This window comes from Pseudophryne corroboree, chromosome 7 (assembly GCF_028390025.1).
Source record: "Pseudophryne corroboree isolate aPseCor3 chromosome 7, aPseCor3.hap2, whole genome shotgun sequence".
Taxonomy (NCBI): domain Eukaryota; kingdom Metazoa; phylum Chordata; class Amphibia; order Anura; family Myobatrachidae; genus Pseudophryne; species Pseudophryne corroboree.
In genome coordinates this window covers 322,816,256-322,832,462 of record NC_086450.1, presented here as the reverse complement: position 1 = coordinate 322,832,462, position 16,207 = coordinate 322,816,256, and the positions used below count along the sequence as shown (strand labels likewise).

Sequence of the window (16,207 nt, the reverse complement as noted above, 5' to 3'; positions counted from 1 at the left end):
CAATTTTTAGTGGTGAGGACACTCCTGATTAGATAGGAGAACCTTACGCCCGAATTCAGCATCATGAGAGGCCAAAGTATCCAAGGCATAATGTCTAACGAATGTGTTAATAGAAGACCATGTGGCTGCCTTACATATCTGTTCTGCTGAAGCACAATGTTGTGCTGCCAATGAAGGACCTACTTTACGTGTAAGGTGAGCAGAGACCTTAGCCGGAACAGGGAGATCAGCTTGAGAATATGCTTCTGAAATAGTCAGTCATTCTAAGCCATCTTGCTAGCGTCTGTTTAGTAGCAGGCCATCCCCTCTTGTGAAATCCGTAGAGGATGAAGAGAGAATCTGTCTTTCTGATGGCACTAGTACGATCCACTTAGATCCTTAATGGCCGGACTACGTCCAGCGACGCTTCTACCGCAGAAAGTCCAGATTGCTAAAAAACCGGGACTACAATTTCTTCATTAAGGTGGAATCTAGAAGACCCCACCTTAGGAAGATACCCAGACCTAGTTCTGAGAACTATTTTATCCGGATAAACATCATACAAGGAGATTAACATGACAGTGCTCCTAAATCTGACACTTCTAGCTGATGCCACAGTCAGCAGGAAGAGAATTTTAGCTGTCAACCATTTAAAATCCACTTTATTTAGTGGTTCAAACAGAGCTACTTGAAGGGCTTTGGAGGACTAGACTTAAATCCCCAGGCACTGTAGTAGGAACAAAGGGAGGTTGAATGCGCAGCATTCCCTAGAAAAAGTGCACACATCCTGCAATTTGGCAATTTTTCTTTCGGAACCATACATACAGTCAATGCTGACACTTGCCTTCTCAAGGAAGCCACCCTTAAACCTCTATCCATTCCTGCCTGAAGGAATGCTAGAACCCTGGAAACTCTGAAGATTTTAGGTCCATACCTCTTCCATTGCACCAATGCATACAGGCTTGCTATATTTGGTGATAAATACGAGCCAAGGAAGATTTCCTTGCTCTGAGCATCTGTGAGAATCCTCTGGACTTCAGGATATAGATTTCAAGAGCCACGCCATCAAGACAGTCGATCCAGATATCTGTGATAACAAGGGCCCTGCATTAGTAGATCTGGGTGTAGAGGTAACAGAAAAGGTATTCAACATTTTCTGCGATTCTGTGTACCAACGCTTTCTGGGCCAAGCCGGAGCTATTAGAATCCCAGCCTCCTTGTTGTATTTTCCTCACTATCCTGGGTAGCAGGATGATTTGAGAAAACACATAAGTGAAATGAAATTCCCATTAGAAAGACGTCCACAAAGATCACTCCCTGATCCTTTGTTCCTTACCCGATTATGGGCTCTTTGGTGTTCAGATGGGACTCCATGAGATCTATCTCTGGCCAACCCCACTTGTCTACCAGAGTCTGAAACGACATTAAGGTGCAAATCCCATTCGCTTACGTGAATGGCGTGTTGACTGAGAAATCTGCTCTTCAGTTTAGGACTCCCAGAACAAACACTGTGGACAAGGCTGGAAGATGGAGTGCTGCACACTTTAGTATGTGACTTACCTCCTTCCTTGCTGTTTAGCTGCGTGTTGCTCTCTGAAGGTTGAGGTACACTACTGCCATTTCCTTATCCTTGCGGATCTGGGCCGGTTTTCCTTTAGGAATGTCCCATGCCTGAATCAGGACCCAGTATATGGCCCGAGGTGCTAACAGGTTTATTAGCAGGCAACTTTCTTCTGTGGCCGATAGTAACCGGAATCATAATCTTCCAGACAATGGACCCCACAGCCCTGAAGACTGGCATTTGTTGTCAGGATCTCCCAACCGGATATCCAAATGGGGTGTCCTCTGGCCTAGATGGAATGTCTGTAGCCCCTAGGCTACTGACTTTCTTACCCTTTCTGCCAGTAACATGTACTTGTTTGTGTTATACGGACAGCACCTGGTGTTCCCAGGTGGTCTCCCATCCAAGTACCTAACCGGCCTCACACTGCTTAGCTTGTAAGATCAGGCGAGATTGGGCATATCCAGTGTGGTATGGCTGCAGATGGTTATTGTCCATCTGGCCCACCTACACCCCCTGGTATTCACAGGTGGTCTCTTATCAGAGAATTTAACCAGGCACAACACTGCTTAACTTCCAACATCAAATGAGATTGGTCATATCCAGTGTGATGCGGCTGTAGATGGAAAACATGGAGAAGTCTTGAGTGGAATTGTGCCACTCCACCATGTCTATTCACTATCAAACCCATCATTCGCATTGCTGCGTGAATTGATATTGTTTGACTGTGTAACAACTCCTGAGTCCTTAACTGCACCATGGATATCTTGTTCCGAGGTAACTATTTACTGCAGACTTAAATTCAGTACAGCCCCACCTTGAGCCATCCGTTGTTGCGGAACCAGAGATGATTTTGACAATTTATGAACCACCCGTGTCTCTGCAGACAAGTTATTGTGTGTTGTAGATGGCACAGAAACCTTTCCTGTATTTGTGCCAGGATAAAAAGGTGGTCAAGGTATAGCAATTTTCTAATCCCTTGAAAGCGGAGATAACTGCCATAATCATTTTGGTAAATACTGTGGGGCTGTGGCTAACACAAAGGGTAAGGCCTAAAAACTGAAATGTTGCTGAAGGATAGTAACCCTGAGATAACACTGATGGACAGTGCAATAGGAGCCTGTAGGTAAGATTCCTGACTTATGCAGGAATACTACGTATTCTACTGGTTCCCCACCAACTATGGAGTGCCATGTCTCCATGTGAACCGTGGTACCCAAATTTATCTGTTTAGACTTATTGAGATTGAGAATGGGGCGAAGGATCCTTTTTTGACCAGGTTGGAGTAAACCCCCCCCCCCCCCTCCCCCATTGTGCATGGGTTACCGGAATGACTATTCCTAACCAAAGCAATTTCTGAACTGTTTAATGCAAATCCCTTGCCTACGCCTCTACCAGAGACGGGCTGAACCAGAAGAACCTTCGAGGATGCTTCTAGAAGGGAAAGCATAACCTAGAGATACCGCTTCTTGCACCCAGGCATCTGTTTGTAGACTACTACCAGATCTGTGTCAACAGAAGAAGTCGGCCCCCATCCGGTTTGGAAACTGGCCCTCTTGGGGCTGTTACGTTCCTTTATGACTGACAAGGTTTGGAGTTATATGTGGAAGGAAACGTGACCTTCTTGGAGTCCGTTTCCGACTCCAAAATAACTTAACTCATTCCCAAACAGAAACTTCCAGCCAAGGCAAAGTTTCCAGAACCTTCTTAGATTCTAAATCGGCTTTCCTTGTATGTGAGCCAAACTGCTCTGCGAACAGCTATTGTTATTACTGATGCCCTAGAACTTTAGTGTCCATATGAGCTATATGGGATATGCATATCTATTTTGGGAGGCACTTCCCTATTTTAAACAGTCCCCAGCTGGAAAAAGATATTGGAATCCCATTTACCGGGTATTCTATTTTATTGGGTGTAACCCAAACCTTTTTCCTGAATTCTGCCCTCGTGAAGAGGCTCTTTGGGACGTTAAAACACAGGTCCCTTATTTTTACCCCAGGCTCTGCTGCCGTTATGGACAGACTAGCCTTCTCTCATTTATTCAGCTTATTCATTTAGCCGATACCTTTTACCTGTTCTTCGTATATGCTTGAAGTAGAGTATAGAGCTTTCATCATCTGATGATCATCATGTGTAGTCTGTGAAATCGATGATTTATTTACCTTCGGTTCATCAGCTTGTCTTATTGGAGAAGCTGTTGGGGATATACCGCAAGTAGTGAGCTGCATGGGTTAATAATGTAAGAATTAACTTTTCAGCAAAACTGGACAAGGTCTGTGCAAACATCGCCCCATTGGGTCTATCTATACCTGATGTAGATCAGGGAAATATTATGCTAAACAGCAAACTATTTTACACATAAACCATCCTGTATCAGATCATAGAGGATAATACAGTTTTTGCAAAACAATATATGAGTGTTGGTGTTACTGTAAGTGTACCCTTGTTACCTTTGCCGCTCTTAGACATGATAATCAGCACTTTCATAGTGAACTACACAATTTGTGACTAACCACTTTTTCCTAAAGTGATATCATGTGTGACCCTACCCATGCACCTGCGGTTGAGGATCAGAAGATCAACCGACAATCTATTTTTATTAAGTCAGCAATCACACTAGCAGTCAGCCACATGTTCTATATTAGTCATATGAGCATATTATCAACTACAAACACATTTCAAAGTATGCAGGAGTACATTTACTGAATTCTGTTCTATACAGTTATTTAACGTATTCAGACGCATTGCGAAGAAAACCACAGTAATGTACACAGACTCATATGCAATAGGCACTAAGGTTAACTATTCATACTAACAAAAGTAGATAGAATTTTAGTGCTGTATAACCCGTACTCCGTAGAGTGGGATACAGGGAGACTCACCCCACTTCAAAGATCGATCAATACGTTAGCGTCTGGATCCACTCAGCATTTGCTACTAGTGTACACTGCCGCTCCGGGAACTTATAGTGGACACAGACGCTCAGTGACCGCCTGTGCATGCAGACGCACCGGTCTGCGACCCGGTCCTCGCGGTAACTTAGTGTACACAGACGCAGCGGCCTATGCTGCGACCGAGACCCCTCGTGGTAGCGTCTGAAACGGAAGTGAAGCAATCAGTTCATGGCGGAAACTGGTCATGAACTGGGGGGAGGGGCGACCAGAAGAGCGTCTGACTCCCCACCGCTGGCATCAACCCTAGGGATTGCAGCCTCAAGCTAATCCTGGTGCCTTATGATGCCCAAGGCCTAGCGCTGGAGCACCTGTGGTGGCGGCGCGCCAGCTACTGTTTGGTAGTCTCCTCCCAATACAGTGCGGCTGTGTCAGTATTCCCCTACCAAGTGGAACCGATGCCTTACCTTCTCCCCGTGCTCCGGCCACAGCCTGGTAACATCTGCTGGACCTGCTAATTATATCCGACACAGAAGAAGTCGAGACAGCACTGTACTCGTGGGTTAGCGTTGTTGCGACCCGGCGGAGAGTTGTTGGAGCGACTCTTTCCAATATGCGTGTAAGACGCTGTTAGGAAAGATCACTCGGAAAACATAGTAAGACTATAAAAATAAATTAATAAAGCTTAGGGTTGCCAAAGAACAGCAGCCCTGTGACCATGGTCCGGCTCCTGCCGCACCAAACAAAAAACTGATTTGCCTGAGCCAGGGGGCGGGTATATATGGACGAGGCCGTTGCATCCTGGGAGGACTGAAAGCTTGTGATCGTTTGGTGCCAATCGGCTGTCGCACCATCATATCCCAATGTTATCCTGTGGATAACCTGTGGACCCTGCCGGAGAAATATTGTATTAAATGACCTTCAGGCTGTGTGTATAAGGTGTATATGAAACATAAATGAATTGTGTGAATGTACACACACTTTGTTTAAAGCACAAATTTATTAAAAATATTAGCTAAAATGACCTTCAGGCTGCGTGTATAAGGTGTATATGAAACAAATGCATTGGGGTCGATTCAATTCGGCAACTTATGAATAGCGCCGGGAATTAGCTCCCGCCGCTATTCAATTCAGCTCCAGTTAAGTCGGCGATGGCCCTTCTCGCCGACTAAACAGGTTGAATTGTCGGGAGAACGGGCATTCTCCGACTTAACTACCCGGCGCGAGGCTGATTCCCGACAGAATCAGCCTCGCGCCGGCCACGAGGCAGCACTTTTGTCAGGTTTCTTCTCTCATCCCCCGGGGATGAAAGAAGAATTCCCGACAATTGCGGGTAACTAGCAGCTGAATTGAACAGCGTCGGGAGCTAATTCCCGGCGCTATTCATAAGTTGCCGAATTGAATCGACCCCATTGTGTGCTTAGACTTGGGTCCCATCGCCATGATATTTTATTATGGTATACAATTGTTCCAAAATACGGAAAAATCCGATATACAAAATACTTCTGGTCCCAAGCATTTTGGATAAGGAATACTCAACCTGTAGCAATATACTGGTATACCACCCACTTACTGTATGTGCAATTATCTATGACCTTGTATAAATAAATCACTTATAACCTTCCATGAAATGGTGATTTCTGTTATTATAATATGGATAACAGGCAGTAAGGGGAACAGACAGAGAATACGGATTCATAATGGCAGATCTAAACTCTGGGCACAGCAGCTCTGGGCACAGTGACCTAAAAACACAACTGCATGAAGCTAGAACCAGCCAAAGACGTCACTTTACAGCACTTACCCCCAAGTCACCAACAGTACAATGGATACAACAGTTTCCAGTAACCATTTATCAAGGAGGAATCAAGCACAAAGCTTAACCACATACTATAACATGTATAATTTTTATATCCTTCCAGCGGTAACACTTGTGTGTGGCCAGTAGAAGACATTAAGGGGTATATTCAATTAGTGTCTGATCCTCCGACACTTCAGTATTCTATTGTGGACCGTTCCCATCCGTTTCCCCGCTGATTACGACCATTCATTTTCGTCCTCTCTTATGGGCGAAAATGAACGGTTCAAAACAGACTAGTTTTCGACCGCAGCTGGGTCGAACACATTCCGCTCATCCATATGTTTTTCGACATTTTGGAAAACTGGAACTTCAATTGAATATTGAAGTGTCGAAAAATGCAAATTATCGGCGGAAAGTGAGGTCTTTCCGCCCTGTCGAAAATGCCAAAACTAATTGAATATTGCCCTAAATCTACAAAATGTAGTGGGCACAATACAATAAGAAAAAAAAACCTGCAGGTGTAAAACACTTTACATGACTCCTAAACCTAAGGTTAGTCACATGGCGACGCAGTGGGTAGCGTTATTGAATATACACCTGCGCTCAATTTTATTATAAAATGGTACCAAATTTGCAGGGGTAAGTGATAGCACCAACGTTTGCCATTCTGTTTTGTATACATATAGCATTCGTATTGCCACGCAGCTGGTACCATGTACAATTTAATTTAATTGCTATTCCATTAGCCCCAAAAGCAGCCCGCAGGCCAAAAATTTATTCTGGTTTCTGTGTGTTAACACCAATTCCCCCTAAGCTGTTCCGACCTTCACAGTAATTTTACTTTGTGATGTGCAGATTCTTTCCCATTATCTATTGGTGAATTTAAGATGCTACTGTCTCCAAACAGTCAATAAAGTTTAAAAAGGAGGAAAAAAATAACAAATAATAAGATTTTACACTTACCGGTAAATCTATTTCTCGTAGTCCGTAGAGGATGCTGGGACTCCGTAAGGACCATGGGGAATAGACGGGCTCCGCAGGAGACATGGGCACTTTAAGAAAGACTTTAGACTCTAGGTGTGCACTGGCTCCTCCCTCTATGCCCCTCCTCCAGACCTCAGTTAGAGAAACTGTGCCCAGAGGAGATGGACAGTACAAGGAAAGGATTTTTGTTAATCCAAGGGCAAGATTCATACCAGCCACACCAATCACACCGTATAACTTGTGATAAACTACCCAGTTAACAGTATGAACAAACAACATAGTCTCGGTCCAAACCGATGAACTATAATATAACCCTTATGTAAGCAATAACTATATACAAGTCTTGCAGAAGAAGTCCGCACTTGGGATGGGCGCCCAGCATCCTCTACGGACTACAAGAAATAGATTTAAGAGAATGCTGGGACTCCGTAAGGACCATGGGGATTATACCAAAGCGCTTAGACAGGCGGGAGAGTGCGGATGACTCTGCAGCACCGATTGAGCAAACAGGAGGTCCTCCTCAGCTAGGGTATCAAACTTATAGAACCTTGCAAAGGTGTAGATCCCGACCAAGTAGCTGCTCGGCACAACTGTAATGCCGAGACCCCTCGGGCAGCCGCCCAAGAAGAGCCCACCTTCCTAGTGGAATGGGCCTTAACCGATTTTGGCAATGGCAATCCTGCCGAAGAATGTGCTTGCTGAATCGCGTTACAGATCCAGCGAGCAATAGTCTGCTTTGATGCAGGTGCGCCAACCTTATTGGCTGCATACAGGACAAACAGCGCCTCTGTCTTCCTGACCCTAGCTGTTATGGCCACATAAATCTTCAAAGCCCTGACCACATCAAGTGACTCGGAATCCTCCAAGTCTCGCGTAGCCACAGGCACGACAATAGGTTGGTTCATATGAAAAGATGAGACCACTTTAGGCAGGAATTGAGGACGAGCTCACAATTCTGCCCTATCCACGTGAAAAACCAGATAGGGACTTTTATATGACAAAGCCGCTAATTCCGAAACACGCCTTGCAGAAGCTAAGGCCAACAACATGACCACCTTCCAAGTGAGATATTTCAACTCCACTGTTTTGAGTGGTTCAAACCAAGGTGACTTGAGGAAACTTAATACCACTTTAAAATCCCAAGGCGCCACCGGAGGTATAAAAGGAGGCTGAATATGCAGCACTCCCTTCACAAATGTCTGTACTTCAGGAAGAGAAGCCAATTCTTTTTGAAAGAAAATGGACAAGGCCGAAATTTGAACCTTTATGGATCCTAATTTTAGGCCCAAATTCACTCCTGTTTGAAGGAAGTGAAGTAAACGGCCCAAATGGAACTCCTCCGTAGGAGCAGTCCTGGCCTCACACCAAGAAACATATTTTTGCCATATGCGGTGATAATGTTTCGATGTCACGTCCTTCCTAGCCTTAATCAGGGTAGGAATGACCTCCTCCGGAATACCTTTTTCCGCTAGGATCCGGCATTCAACCGCCATGCCGTCAAACGCAGCCGCGGTAAGTCTGGGAACAGACAAGGCACCTGTTGCAGTAGGTCCTGCCTTAGAGGAAGAGGCCACAGATCTTCTGTGAGCAACTCTTGCAGATCCGGATACCAAGTCCTTCGTGGCCAATCTGGAACAATGAGGATTGTTCTCACTCTTCTTTGCCTTATTATTCTCAACACCTTGGGTATGAGAGGCAAAGGAGGGAACACATAGACCGATCTGAACACCCATGGTGTCACCAGAGCGTCTACAGCTACCGCCTGAGGGTCTCTTGACCTGGCGCAATATCGCTTTAGCTTTTTGTTGAGATGGGACGCCATCATGTCTATCTGAGGCAGTCCCCACCGACCCGCGATCTGTGCGAAGACTTTGTGATGAAGTCCCCACTCTCCCGGATGCAGGTCGTGTCTGCTGAGGAAGTCCGCTTCGCATTGTCCACCCCCGGGATGAACACTGCCGACAGTGCGCTTACATGATTCTCCGCCCAGCGAAGAATCCTGGTTGCTTCTGCCATGGAAACTCTGCTCCTTGTGCCGCCTTGGCGGTTTACATGAGCCACTGCTGTGGCATTGTCCGACTGAATCAGAACCGGTTTGTCCCGAAGTAATGCCTCCGCTTGACGTAGGCCGTTGTATATGGCCCTCAACTCCAGGACGTTGATGTGGAGACAAGTCTCTAGAGTTGACCAGAGACCTTGGAAATTTCTTCCCAGTGTGACTGCTCCCCAACCTCGGAGGCTTGCGTCCGTGGTCACCAGGATCCAGTCCTGAATTCCAAACCTGCGGCCTTCCAGGAGGTGAGCACTGTGCAGCCACCACAGGAGAGATATCCTGGCTTTGGGAGACAGGGTGATCCTTTGATGCATTTGTAAATGAGACCCGAACCATTTGTCCAGTAGGTCCCATTGAAAAGTCCTCGCATGGAACCTGCCGAAGGGGATGGCCTCGTACGATGCCACCATCTTCCCCAGGACACGTGTGCAGTGAAGCACTGAAACCTTTTTTGGCTTTAATAGGTTCCTGACCAGAGCTATGAGCTCCTGAGCCTTTTCCATCGGAAGAAAAACCTTTTTCTGTTGTGTCCAGAATCAGGCCCAAAAAGGTCAGACGCGTTGTAGGAACCAGCTGGGACTTCGGAATATTGAGAATCCAGCCGTGCTGTTGCAACGTCCTCACAGACAGTGACACGCTGTCCAGTAACTTCTCTCGAGATCTCGCCTTTATGAGGAGATCGTCCAAGTATGGGATAATTGTGACACCCTGCTTGCGCAGGAGCACCATCATTTCCGCCATTACCTTGGTGAAAATTCTCGGGGCCGTGGAAAGCCCAAACGGCAACGTCTGAAAATGACAGTCCTGTACCGCAAATCTCAGGAACACCTGGTGAGGAAGAAAAATCGGAACATGAAGGTAAGCATCCTTTATGTCCAGGGAAACCATCCAATCCCCCCCCCCTCCAGGCTGGCGATGACCGCTCTGAGCGATTCCATCTTGAACTTGAACTTTTTCAAGTACAGGTTCAGGGATTTCAGATTCAAAATGGGTCTGACCGAACCGTCCGGTTTCGGAACCACAAACAGGGTTGAGTAATACCCCTTTCCTTGCTGGAGAAGAGGAACCTTGACTATCACCTGTTGCAGATACAATTAGTGAATTGCAGTTAACACTAACTCCCTTTCTGACGGAGAAGCTGGCAGAGCCGATTTGAAAAACCGGCGAGGAGGCATCTCTTCAAATTCCAGCCTGTATCCCTGAGAAACAATCTCTATTGCCCAGGAATCCACCTGTGAGTGAACCCAGACGTGCCCCCACTTGAGCTGACCCCCCCAGGGAAGCCTCAGCGTCATGCGGTGGATTTTGCAGACGTAGGGGAGGACTTCTGCTCCTGGGAGCTAGCCGTGTGCAGGTTTTTTCCCTTGCCTTTACCTCTGGCAAGAAAGGACGATCCCCGTACATTTTTGCTTTTATTTGAACGAAAGGACTGCATTTGGTAATGAGGTGCCTTCTTAGTATGTTCTGCGGGAACAAAAGGTAAAAAATTCGATTTACCAGCCGTAGCAGTAGAGACAAGGTCCGAGAGGCCTTCTCCAAACAAATCCTCCCCCTTGTAAGGCAACGACTCCATATGCCGCTTTGAGTCGGCATCCCCCGTCCACTGTCGGGTCCACAAGAGAGTCGCCTAGCAGAAATAGACATAGCATTTATTCTGGAGCTTAGTAAACAAATGTCTCTTTGAGCATCCCTCATATATAACGCAGCATCCTTGATATGCTCTAGGGTCATTAGAATGGTATCCTTATCTAGGGTCTCAATCTCCATAGACAAGGAATCTGTCCATGCTGCGATAGCACTACAAACCCAGGCCGATGCCATAGCCGGCCTAACAATAGTACCAGAATGTGTGTAAATGTACTTCATGGTAACTTCCTGCTTACGATCCGCAGGATCCTTGAGGGTAGCAGTATCCTGGGAAGGCAGTGCCACCTTCTTGGATAATCGTGTCAACGCCTTGTCTACTTTAGGCGAAGATTCCCATCGTATCCTGTCCTTTTGTGGGAAGGGATACGCCATAAGAATCCTTTTGGAAACTTTTAGTCTCCTGTCTGGAGATTCCCAAGCCTTTTCGCACAATTCGCTTAGCTCAAATGAGGACGGAAAGGTGATCTCAGGCTTTTTCTCTTTATACATGTGTACCCTCGTGTCAGGGACAGGGGGTTCCTCAGTAATATGCAAAACCTCTTTAATAGCAATGATCATGTAACGAATACCTTTAGCCACTTTTGGCTGTAATTTTGCATCCTCATAGTCGACACTGGAATCTGAATCCGTGTCGGTATCTGTGTCAGTGATCTCGGATAATGTGCGTTTCTGAGACCCAGAAGGTCCCGGTGCCACTGGGACAGGCATGGTCTGACTACCTGACTGATCCCTAGCCTCAGTCTTGTCTAATCACTAATGCAATAAATTTACATTAGCATTCAAGACATTCCACATATCCATCCAGTCCGACGGCGACCTGACATTCATGCACTCCCCCTCCTCCTTAGGCGAGCCTTCATCGTCAAACATGTCGACACACGCGTACCGACACACTCCACACACACAGGGAAACTCTTTTCTGAAGACCGGTTCCCCTTTAGGCCCTTTGGAGAGACAGAGAGACAGTATGCCAGCACACACCCCAGCGCTATATGACCCCGGAGAAAAACACAGAATGTTTACCCAGTAGCGCTGCTGTAATGTATAATCGCCAATTATGTGCCCCCCCCTCTACTTTAAAACCCTCTTTCACCGTGTGTCAAGCAGGGGAGAGTCCGGAGAGCTTCCTCTCAGCGGTGCTGTGGAGAGAAAATGGCGCTGGTGAGTGCTGAGGGAGAAGCCCAGCCCCCTCGGCGGCGGGCTTCTGTCCCGCTCAAACTTTGTAAAACATGGCGGGGGCTCTTTTATATACATGTACAGTGCCCACCTGTACATGTATATAGGTCATTTTGCCATAGGAGAGGTATTCATTGCTGCCCAGGGCACCCCCCCTGCGCCCTGCACCCTTACAGTGACTGGAGTGTGTGAGGTGTATGGGAGCAATGGCGCACAGCTGCAGTGCTGTGCGTTACCTCAGTGAAGCACCCGAAAGGCTTCTGCCGCCTCAGTCTTCTTTCTTCTTTTCTTCCGGCTCTGTGAGGAGAACGGCAGCGCGGCTCTGGGATGAACGCCCAGGACGAACCTGTGTTCCACTCCCTCTGGAGCTAATGGTGTCCAGTAGCCGAGAAGCATAGCCTATCATTTAAGTAGGTCTACTCCTCTCTCCTCAGTCCCTCGACGCAGGGAGTCTGGTGCCAGCAGTGCTCCCTGAAAATAAGAAAAAAACCTAACAAATATGCTTTCTTAGCAGGAAACTCAGGAGAGCTCCCTGCAGTGCACCCATCTCTTCTGGGCACAGTCTAAAAACTGAGGTCTGGAGGAGGGGCATAGAGGGAGGAGCCAGTGCACACCCAGAGTCTAAAGTCTTTCTTAAAGTGCCCATGTCTCCTGCGGAGCCCGTCTATTCCCCATGGTCCTTAAGGAGTCCCAGCATCCTCTAGGACGTTAGAGAAATATAGTGTACATACCTGACAAACAAACTTCTTGTCCTGTGAATTTCTGTTAAATGGCTTTGGAAAAATATAAAAATTAAAGGATTTCGTCATATACCTGTAGGGGGAAGGGGGAGAGAAAAAAAAAAAAAGTCTGTAAACAGCACAGAGATTAAGGCATGACAGGAGAAATTAGCAAAAAGCAACATACCTGGCTTCTGTATGTTCATATTTAAAAGTGCACAGGCCAAACTGAAACAGTAAAAAGTCCATAGAGTGCTGAAAAGAAAAAAAAAGGGGGGGATTTTGTAAGAAAATTTTCTACATCCTTTAAACTACAGTAAGTGAAACATTTTTACTATATCAGTTTCAACATTAACAGGACGCTGCACTTTGATTACAGGCAAATCGGGAATAATTTAAGATTACGCACTGGGTCTTGATACCACAGATCTGGACATAACTGACTGACATTACTGACTTACGGCACTTGGGCAAGTGCAGATACCAGTATTTGTGCCATTTATTTAACAGTGATGCACAAAAGGAGAAACCCCATATACTACGGCTCCGTAATCTCCTAGATATTTTACTAATTCTTTATAGAAATGCTGTAAAACTCTGCCATCTCAACATCCAATACCTCCTGGTAAAAGCCAATACCTCCTGGTAAAAGCCATAGACCTTATTTCAATCGACCCTTGGTATGGACTGAAAATCCTGCTGCATTGATCTATAACAGCAGTTCTTAATCAGTAGTACAATTAGAACAGTTGCACGAGTACCAACTACACAGGACTAAGTGTCATAGGTCTCTGAACATATATAATATGAAGTACTCCACAAATATAGCAGGCAGGCAGGGGGTCCCGTTCAGCTTGGCCAGAAGGACTTCTATCCGGCCGCCCACACATATGCGGCCATGCCGCAGCAGCCGGATCCGGATGACAGGACAACGGGATTTCAAGCTGAACACATACATTCAAATGTATGTGTTGACACAGTGCGGCGGTGCCTTACTGAGTTCTATTGAAATCCCATCGTAGTACTTGCCGTATCCTGTTCTGCGGCATTCTGGGGCCAAGCGGGTCCCGTCCAGTGTGGCCCCAGCCTTAGTTCTCTATTTACTCAACCACCTATATATGGCCCTACATAATGGAAAATGGTTACGTTTGGTTATCCTATAATAGGTCTAGTAAAGTTGCAATCACATGTTTGCACTCATTTGCATTATTGTCTTTTCTTTAAAGCACCAAATCACCAAAACGGAACATACATAAATCAGGGACAAGCAAGCTAGACAAACTAAGGGCTTACGTGAAAACAAACATGTAGAGAGGGTCTTTCTTATCGTTTAGTGGCTCTCTTCAGCAGTACAAAAAGAACTAACTTAATTTCTCCAAAAAAATGGGAGTAACTGATTAGCATTAAATTCAAATTCAGACTCTTGCTACAAGTCAATCATATTTACTAGATAGGAGGAGAGCCTTATAAATAGTATTACAAAAAACATTCTCTAAAGTTTATAGCGTTCAATAAAGTAGACTATTTTCACTTTAAACTTTATACATACCTTTTTCAATTTCTGATACCTTTCTTCTGGTGTATCAAAGCCATTTGTTAAAGTGCTAACAGATGGGCCATCACTAATTCCTGGAACACAGACAAAACAAGTCAATTAAATTCAGGATAGAAAAAATAAGAATTTACTTACCGATAATTCTATTTCTCGGAGTCCGTAGTGGATGCTGGGGTTCCTGAAAGGACCATGGGGAATAGCGGCTCCGCAGGAGACAGGGCACAAAAGTAAAGCTTTCCGATCAGGTGGTGTGCACTAGCTCCTCCCCCTATGACCCTCCTCCAAGCCAGTTAGGTACTGTGCCCGGACGAGCGTACACAATAAGGGAGGAATTTTGAATCCCGGGTAAGACTCATACCAGCCACACCAATCACACCGTACAACTTGTGATCAAATCCAGTTAACAGTATGATAACAGAGGAGCCTCTGAAAGATGGCTTCCTAAACAATAACCCGAATTAGTTAACAATAACTATGTACAATTATTGCAGATAATCCGCACTTGGGATGGGCGCCCAGCATCCACTACGGACTCCGAGAAATAGAATTATCGGTAAGTAAATTCTTATTTTCTCTATCGTCCTAGTGGATGCTGGGGTTCCTGAAAGGACCATGGGGATTATACCAAAGCTCCCAAACGGGCGGGAGAGTGCGGATGACTCTGCAGCACCGAATGAGAGAACTCCAGGTCCTCCTTAGCCAGAGTATCAAATTTGTAAAATTTTACAAACGTGTTCTCCCCTGACCACGTAGCTGCTCGGCAAAGTTGTAATGCCGAGACCCCTCGGGCAGCCGCCCAAGATGAGCCCACCTTCCTTGTGGAGTGGGCCTTTACAGATTTAGGCTGTGGCAGGCCTGCCACAGAATGTGCAAGTTGGATTGTGCTACAGATCCAACGAGCAATCGTCTGCTTAGACGCAGGAGCACCCATCTTGTTGGGTGCATACAATATAAACAACGAGTCAGATTTTCTGACTCCAGCTGTCCTTGCAATATATATTTTTAATGCTCTGACAACGTCCAGTAACTTGGAGTCCTCCAAGTCACTTGTAGCCGCAGGCACTACAATAGGCTGGTTCAGATGAAATGCTGACACCACCTTAGGGAGAAAATGCGGACGAGTCCGCAGTTCTGCCCTGTCCGAATGGAAAATCAGATATGGGCTTTTGTAAGATAAAGCTGCCAGTTCTGACACTCTCCTGGCCGAAGCCAGGGCTAGTAACATGGTCACTTTCCATGTGAGATATTTTAATTCCACCTTTTTTAGTGGTTCAAACCAATGAGATTTTAGAAATTCCAAAACCACATTGAGATCCCACGGTGCCACTGGAGGCACCACAGGAGGCTGTATATGCAGCACTCCCTTAACAAAAGTCTGGACTTCAGGAACTGAAGCCAATTCTTTTTGAAAGAAAATCGACAGGGCCGAAATTTGAACCTTAATAGATCCCAATTTGAGACCCATAGACAATCCTGATTGCAGGAAATGTAGGAATCGACCCAGTTGAAATTCCTCCGTCGGAGCACTCCGATCCTCGCACCACGCAACATATCTTCGCCAAATGCGGTGATAGTGTTGCACGGTTACTTCCTTCCTTGCTTTAATCAAAGTAGGAATGACTTCTTCCGGCATGCCTTTTTCCTTTAGGATCCGGCGTTCAACCGCCATGCCGTCAAACGCAGCCGCGGTAAGTCTTGAAACAGACAGGGACCCTGCTGAAGCAAGTCCCTCCTTAGAGGTAGAGGCCACGGATCTTCCGTGATCATCTCTTGAAGTTCCGGGTACCAAGTCCTTCTTGGCCAATCCGGAACCACTAGTATCGTTCTTACGCCTCTTTGCC

At 46.1% G+C, this 16,207-nt stretch overlaps 1 protein-coding gene and 1 pseudogene across 2 annotated transcripts in view; both read right to left on the bottom strand.

The window, feature by feature from the left end:
• The window catches only part of PARN (poly(A)-specific ribonuclease), a 338,956-nt gene that overhangs the window by 268,338 nt on the left and 54,411 nt on the right, over window positions 1-16,207 (bottom strand). For both annotated transcript variants that reach the window (XM_063934320.1, XM_063934319.1), the window contains exons 3-5: window positions 14,361-14,440; window positions 12,999-13,066; window positions 12,824-12,905 (exon numbers count right to left, since the gene is read on the bottom strand). In XM_063934320.1, coding sequence (XP_063790390.1) covers window positions 12,824-12,905; window positions 12,999-13,066; window positions 14,361-14,440 — 230 coding nt within the window. The remainder of the gene's footprint in view (window positions 1-12,823; window positions 12,906-12,998; window positions 13,067-14,360; window positions 14,441-16,207) is intronic.
• On the bottom strand, window positions 1,907-2,025 carry LOC134946403 (5S ribosomal RNA; annotated as a pseudogene).